Source organism: Symphalangus syndactylus, chromosome X (genome assembly GCF_028878055.3).
Source record: "Symphalangus syndactylus isolate Jambi chromosome X, NHGRI_mSymSyn1-v2.1_pri, whole genome shotgun sequence".
NCBI classification, from domain to species: Eukaryota; Metazoa; Chordata; class Mammalia; order Primates; family Hylobatidae; genus Symphalangus; species Symphalangus syndactylus.
The window spans coordinates 40,384,096-40,391,973 of NC_072447.2; the positions used below are offsets into that span (position 1 = coordinate 40,384,096).

General features: G+C 48.6%; 1 protein-coding gene across 1 annotated transcript; it reads left to right on the top strand.

Annotated features, from left to right (window-relative positions):
- The first annotated feature begins 629 nt into the window (after positions 1-629).
- LOC129476257 (melanoma-associated antigen B6) lies at positions 630-3,574 on the top strand. Its single transcript, XM_055269021.2, has 2 exons — positions 630-740; positions 1,703-3,574. Exon 2 carries the CDS (start codon positions 1,764-1,766, stop codon positions 2,985-2,987), a length of 1,224 nt encoding a protein of 407 aa, XP_055124996.1. The 5' UTR covers positions 630-740; positions 1,703-1,763; the 3' UTR covers positions 2,988-3,574.
- Positions 3,575-7,878: the final 4,304 nt, after the last annotated feature.

The following is a 7,878-nucleotide window of genomic DNA, read 5'->3' on the forward strand; positions in this document are numbered from 1 at the left end:
GAATTTACATCAGAAAATGGAGAAAACTGAGACCCTGACAGCAGTCAATGTGAGGACCCTGAGTGAGGACTGAGGGGCTCCACCCATCAGGAGAGACAAGAGTGCCCCCCAAATCTCCCTTCATTCCCCGATCTTGCATCACAACTTAATAGCAGCAGCCAGGTTTAGGAGGCCCCAGGCAGTAGTGGCCAGGTGAGGTGTAACTGAATTGCATATGAGTCGTCTCAGGAAGTTGAAGTCTAGTCTGAGAGGGTGTCCTCAAGTCAGTAGAGGGGACATGGCAAGAATGAAGCGACAACACTGAGTGAGGGCTGAGGGCAAAGTCCATTCCAAAAAGGGGGTCCCACAGAGCCCCACCCCTACTGTCAGTCTTGGAAGGTCCCGGCATGGCTCCCGGGCTCAGGCTGCACCTTACTTCCAACTCTGGACTCTCGGGGAATGAGAGCCACTATCTCCGGTTGACTGATTCAGCTCAACAGATAGAGAAGTCCAAGGGTCCGCAAAGAGCCCCTGAAAGCAACTTTATGTTGAGTTCCCTGGAATCTGATGCACCCACGGAACTCAAGGGGGAGTAACAGAGCCCTGCAGCTGCTGTTACGCAGGGAGCGCCAGGTGGGCGTGGCCGGAAGTGGTTCCTCTTGACTTTCACCTAAAAAACGGGTCCGAGCAGTCGCCTCAGTCTGAAAAGTGCTGTGTCACGTCAGCGGAAGGAGGCGTCCCAGATCTTCTCAGCTGTCTTGGTGGGTATCCTGACCTAGAACTGGGGGGCATTCCCCGACAACTTCAACCCCCTTCCCCCGAAGAAAGGCGGCTCCACAGAGCCCTGCCCCAACCTGCCCCGACTTGGTCCCTGAGGAGTCCCCAAGCATGGCTGTTAGGCCCAAAGCCCATTCATTTTTTCCGTCGTGTTGAAGAACATGAAGGCCTCGGTCCAAGGCTGGTGGACCCAGGTCAGTAGAGGGGAAATCTCAGGCCCTTCATAGTTAAGAGGACCCTCCTTAGGATTAAGGGAGGGGACTCCATGTCCCGTAACGGGTTACACCAAACTCTGCCCTTGACGTTAGCCTGGGGGGTCCGGGCAGGTCTCTAGAGACTGAGGTGCGTTCTCACTTTGTCCCTGTGAGAGTCAGAGAGGTAGGCCCCTGGTTGTAAGGAGATGGCAGCAGGTCAGTGAGGGTGATTTCCAGGTTGTGGGAAGAGTCAGGGTGAGGAGTCTAATCACCATGAGGACCATTCTCACTATAACCGGAAGGCCACTCAAATGCCTCCTCTGTTGTCAGCCCTAGGCGGTCTGGGTGTCCCCGGAATGAAGTGTTGGGCAGAAGTGCTTCCTTATTTCCTCCTGGTTAAAATTCCTAGTGTCAATTTCAGAGCGGCAGAAGGAAATGGGCCTCTGGGTCTTGTCAACAATTTTAATGATGATCCTGAATGTAAACAGAGAGGATCCAACCCCTGAACAGAGGGGCCCTCACTGCCAGCCCCTGCTGTCACCTCAGTAAGCCCCAAAATGGGCTGTCATGCTATAGTCTAATACTCTAACTTCCTCCTGAGTTTGAATGAGACAAACTGACCAGGAGAAAAGGAGTCCTGTGGGTTCCTAGAGCAGTTGTTCCGTAGAAACCTGCAGAAGGGGCCCTAGTTAAAGCCAAGATGGTCGCTCTCTGCTGAAGATATTGACGTGACGTCACTCTCTCCCATCCAGGTGCCAGCCTTCCTAGTCTTCCTACCCACACTCCTACCTGCTGTCACAGGCCACAGCCATCATGCCTCGGGGTCACAAGAGTAAGCTCCGTGCCCGTGAGAAATGCCAGGAGACCCATGGTCAGCCGCAGGGTCTCACGGGTCCCCAGGCCACTGCAGAGAAGCAGGAAGAGTCCCACTCTTCCTCATCCTCTTCTCACCTTTGTCTGGGTGATTGTCGTAGGTCTTCTGATGCCTCCGTTCCTCCGGAGTCTCAGGGAGCGCCACCCACTGGGTCTCCTGATGCAGTTGTTTCATATTCAAAATCTGATGTGGCTGCCAACTGCCAAGATGAGAAAAGTCCAAGCACCTCCCGTGATGCCTCCGTTCCTCAGGAGTCTCAGGGAGCTTCACCCACTGGCTCTCCTGATGCAGGTGTTTCAGGCTCAAAATATGATGTGGCTGCCAACGGCCAAGATGAGAAAAGTCCAAGCACCTCCCGTGATGCCTCCGTTCCTCAGGAGTCTCAGGGAGCTTCACCCACTGGCTCTCCTGATGCAGGTGTTTCAGGCTCAAAATATGATATGGCTGCCAAGGGTGAAGATAACCAAATTATAAGCACCTCACAGAAAGCCATCATTTTTAAGCACTTAAGCCAAGATCCTGTAAAGAAGAAGGCGTGCACGTTGGTGCAATTCCTGCAGGAGAAGTTTGAGAAGAAAGAGTCCATTTTGAAGGCAGACATGCTGAAGCGTGTCGGCAGACAGTACAAGCCGTGCTTCCCTGAGATCCTCAACAGAACCTCCGAACATTTGGCGGTGGCCTTTGGCGTGGAATTGAAAGAAATGGATTCCAGCAGCGAGTCCTACACCCTTGTCAGCAAGCTGGGCCTCTCCAGTGAAGGAATTCTGAGTGGTGATAATGCGCTGCCGAAGTCGGGTCTCCTGATGTCGCTCCTGTGTGTGATCTTCATGAACGGCAACCGTGCCACTGAAGAGGAGGTCTGGGAGTTCCTGGGTGTGTTGGGGATATATGATGGGATCCTGCACTCAATCTATGGGGATTCTCGGAAGATCATTACTGAAGATTTGGTGCAAGATAAGTACGTGCTTTACCGGCAGGTGCACAACAGTGATCCTCCACGCTATGAGTTCCTGTGGGGTCCACGAGCCAATGCTGAAACCACCAAGATGAGAGTCCTGCGTGTTTTGGCCGAGAGCAATAACACCAGTCCCGGTTTATACCCACATATGTATGAAGATGCTTTGATAGATGAGGTAGAGAGAGCACTGAGACTGAGAGCTTAAGGCAGGGCTGGCACTGTTCCCTTGGCCAGGGCACCTTATGGGGCCACATCCTACAGATCCTCCCATTTCTAGGGAGGTCTGAAGTAGAATTTTCGCTTCATGTTAGAAGAGAGTAGTGAGCCTTCTAAGTATTGCAGTGTAGTAGAGGCTGGAGGGAACAAGATATGTATGTTTCTTTTGTCTTGTTATACATGAGTAACTTGCAGATTTATGTTTTATCTCTTTGTCAATTATCAACATTGTTCCTCTTAAGTGAAGGTTTATTTTGCTTCAGATTATACAATTATCAATAACATAGCTCTCACATTCATGGCTGTTTAACCAATCTGAAAGTTACGGTTTGGGAATTAACAAAACAAAGTCATACAACATATTTTCTTTGTAATTCAGAACTAGATAACATGGAAACAGAGAATGGATTTTCATATGAATCTTAAAGAACTCCACAGTAAAATAGTTGACATCATAATATGAAGAGAAAGAAAAGGAAAAATAGAAATGTAAAAGTTGTTTAATTCTTGGTTTGCCTAATTCCTTTTCCTATTTCTTTTAGTATAAATAAAGGATACCGGGATTTATTTAGGTTATTAAGACTGCCATTAGTTTGTTTTGTTCTAGTGCACTTCATATTCCACGTTATCTACTGCATCAAAAAACCCCTCTGATTGGAGGGTGGTATTTTCTGGGTTTAAAATAATCACATGAAATGCAGTGATCAATATAAGCCAGAATGAGTTCACTAAAAACCTTTTTGAAACAAGGTTGCTAAATTCAAAGAACTTCCATAGGCTTAAACGGTCTCAAATATTTTCAAGATGTGGTAATTTTGTTTCTTAATATATCGTTAGGAAAATTAAAAATTAATAATTTGTGTAAAACCACATATTATGGTAACTGTCATTTATGAAAGACTCAGTATTTCCTGCTTAGTATGCCATATGTTTTATGGACAGTACTTATACCCCAAAATTCCTACAAGATAGGGTTTAGCAGACTCACTTCAAAATGAATAAATTACAAATTTCTAAAAGCTCACAAGCTTGTAATTGACAGGGCTGGGATTAGATCTCTGGTATGGATTCATCTAGAGCCCATATTTTTCCAATCCCCTCAGCCTGAGCCAGACTTTGTGTCTTTTAATCCATTTTTCCTTTCACTGCCCAAAATGCTTATCAGAGCATTAAAAGGACACTGTACCCAAAGCACTTCTTTGGATTATACAAGTAGAGTAATCATAATGCTGAATAAATGAGTAGTATGAATTACGAAAAGACAAAAATAACACACAGTGACAGTATGATCATCTCCATATGCAACATTAGATAACCCAATAAGATCAGGAGCTCCCAAAATCGTCCTGCTCTGCCCTTTCCCCATAGAAATTAAATCTCCTCAAAGCAAAGTAAATAATAGGCTAAGTCTGGCTGGTGAAGCAAAGGAATAGATCAGTGTGCTTTTATCACTGACAGCCCACCACCTGTCCTGGATCTCCTGCCTTGTGGTACACCTTCCCTATCTCATACAGAACCTGGGACAGGGAGCCATTGTCTGCAAGGTTTGCAGTAGGGAACCTGCTCAATTGTTTGCAGATGTGTGACATTTCCCAGCAGTGTTAAAGAGTAAGGAGGCATGATGAGAACCCCCATAAATGAGGATTCTGGAGATCACTGCCTCAGAATATCGGGGTCACAGATAGACCAGGCCCTGCCTACTCTCAGATCTAGAAGGCCCAAGCTATAGCAGTAAGCTAAAATTTCTCTATTTATTCAAGGTTCTCAGGTACGTAAGAGTCCTGGTCTAAGGGTGGTGTGCTCTGGTTTTGGGGAGGAGGATCTCAGCCTCTGAAAATGATCAAGATGAGGACTCTGAATGAGAAATGAGGAATTATCCACCCAGAACAGTAGGGGCTCTTAAAGCTATATCTTGCTTTCTGCCTTGGGTGGCCATAGGCAGGGCTATCTGCTTGAGGTTCCCCCTCATTTTCTTTAGGGCTTCTACTGGTGCCCCGGGGAGATAAAGCTTTGATCTCATGGCAGTAGCTCCTATTCTGCCCACGAAGGGGGTCCTCAGAAGCCTGGATTGGATTTAAGGTGAGGACACTGGGGTAGCCAAGGAGAAGCACCCTGACTTCCCCCTCTGGTTTCTCAGTAAAGGAAAAGCTTTGGCTTGAGGCTGGCAGACTCAGATTAGTAGAGGAAGGAGTTCCACATCCCCAAATCAGTGTTAGAAACCTGAGTGCGAACTGAGGGAGCCACTGACTGCAAAACAGTGGAATCTTGTAGGATTCTGACCGTGCTATTATTCTTCAGAGGATCCTCAATAACTGTGGCCAGATGTGGCTGTTCCTAACTTCCAACTGGGAGATTCCAGGAAGATATGGCCTTGGTCTGAGGAGTGCGGCCTTGAGTCAGTGGAGGGTGGAGTTTCAGATTTCGTTAGGTAGGAGTCAAGGTAAAGATGCTGAGGGAGGATAGAGGAGACCAGTCACCCCAGAACAGCGGGAATGCACAGTGTCCTGTCCCTATTGTCAGCCCTAGGAGGCCCAGGGCAGAACTCTCAGGCTGAAGTGCCCCCTCAGTTCCTCTGGGAGTGGTCTCAAGGAAGTGAGAGCCTTAGTCTAATGGGAGCAATCCTAGTCAGCAGAGGATGTTTAAAGGAGTCACACTGCTGACCCTAAACAGGGGTGATGGTACTCCTCCCAGAACAGGTGGAGCCACACGAAACCCTGCCATTGATGTCTCTCCCTGGCAAACCCGGGAATTCTGAGATGATGAGTCCCACTCATTTCCTTTCAAGGCATCTCAAGGAGGTAAGGCATCTGGTCTAAGTGGTCAGCCTGAGATTACCACAGGGATAAATTCCAGGTCATGCAAACAGTCAAGCTGAGGACCGTGAGGATGGAAGGAACCACTCAAAGCATAACAGCACAGACAACGCAGAATCCCTCAGGTACTGTCAGCTGTAGTTGACCATAAGGCTTTTTGCTCAGATAAGGAAACTCTTACATCCTTCTTGGTAGTCAAGGAAACTCTTATTTCCTTCTTGGTAGTCTTAGGGAATTAAAGGCTGTATATAAGTAGACAGGCCTCTAGGTCTTAGGAATGTTCATCGTGAGGACCCTGAGCAAGGACTGAGGAGAGCAACCAACCTAGAAGAGAGAGGAACCCACATAGTCCCACCCCTTACAGCCCTGGAAATCCCCAGGCACGAATAACCTGAATATGTCAGCCACTGACTCCTCTCCCTGGAGGACTCATGTCACTAGAGGGAGGAGTCAGAGATCCTGGCTGAATGAGAACTCAAGGAGTCGCAAACCCCTGAACAGTGGAGTCCCACAGAGTCTTTCTCCTGCTATTAGTTCTCAGAGTCGCCTAATAGCTGCAGCGAGATCATTTTGACTTCCACGTCTGGGGACTCCAGGTGGTGAGGAACTTGGTCTGAGCCTGGCCATCTCATCACAGAGAACATTAGCAGGTTGAGCCAGGAGTCAGGGCGAGGACCATGAGGAAAGAGCAGAGCATGAAACCTCCTATAACAATGGAGGCAGCACATAATCTCTCCCCTACTGTTAGTCCTGGCAGATTCAGGGATAAATGTCAGGCAGAGCAGAGGCACCCCTCAATTCCTCCTCAGGGTGACAGAGAAATGAGGGCCTTATTCTCAGGGGTATGGTAACAGGCCATGAAAGGGAGAAATTGTGGGCACTGTCATGAGTCAAAATGAAGAATCTGAGCGAGGACTGGTGAGGCCAATCCTCATGAGGCCCAAAAGTGCCTGCCACCGCTTTCTGCCTTGGGAGACTCCAGGCAGATATGGCTAAATAAGGCTGCACTACCTTCCCTCTACTAGGTCTCAGAGAGTTCTGGGCCTTGCTGTGAGGAGATGCCTTCAGGTCAGAGAACAGAGGAGCTGCAGGTCCTTCTAGGAGTCAAATTGAGGACCCTCGATGAAGACTAAGGCGATTATACTCCTTCCCCCAATAGAAAGGGCAACATAATGTCCGACCCCCACCCTGGCTTTCAGCATTTGAAAACCCATAGCAGGACGTCAGGGAGAGGCTGCCCCAATGTTTTATATTGGGCCTAAGGGAGGTGAGCTCCTTAGTAAGAAAGTGAAGCCACGATAGAGCAGAAGAGGGGGTCCCAGGCCCTACACGGAGTCAATATGAGAACTCTGAATAAGGACTGAGGGTCCAGTGATCCCAAGACAGAAAGGATCCCCCAAAGTTGTGACCCCTGACAGGGGTGGTGGGCTGAGGCACTCTCTCACTTTTTCTGGGTTCCAGGTTGCTTCAAAGTGTCAACTTCAGAGCAGAACAGGAAAGAGGTACCAGGCCCTGTCAACAGTTAGCATAATGATCTGGAATATCATCTGAATATTCTCCCCAACCCCAGAACAAAGGGAGCTCCACAGTTAGTCTCTGCTGTCAGTCCACGAGGCCCCAAGCTGGGTTGCCAAGCTGCAGCCTAAGACTCACTCTAAGTTGCTTTACCAGGTTCTCAGGGGACAGACTCACTGGGAGAACAATTGCCCAATAGGTTCCTAGCGCAGTGATTTCACAGAAACCTGCATTGGCAGCCTTGGTTAAGGCCAAAGTTGTCTCTCCCTGCTGACGGTGCTCACAGCATTTCATTCTCCTTCCACCAGGTGCCTGTGTCACCTGCAACCCTATTCACACTTCTGTCTGTTGTTTCTGCCCATAGTCATACCTTGGGGTCAGCAGAGGAAGTTCCAGACTCATGAGAAATGCCACCAGGGTGCTCACATCACTGCAGGAGAGGAAGAGTCCCTCTCCTCCTTTTCTCCTGTTTTGGAGAGTGCTCTTCAACGCTCTCTTGCTACTGACATTCCCCAGGAGTCTCAGAGAGCCCCCTTCATCATCACTGCTTCT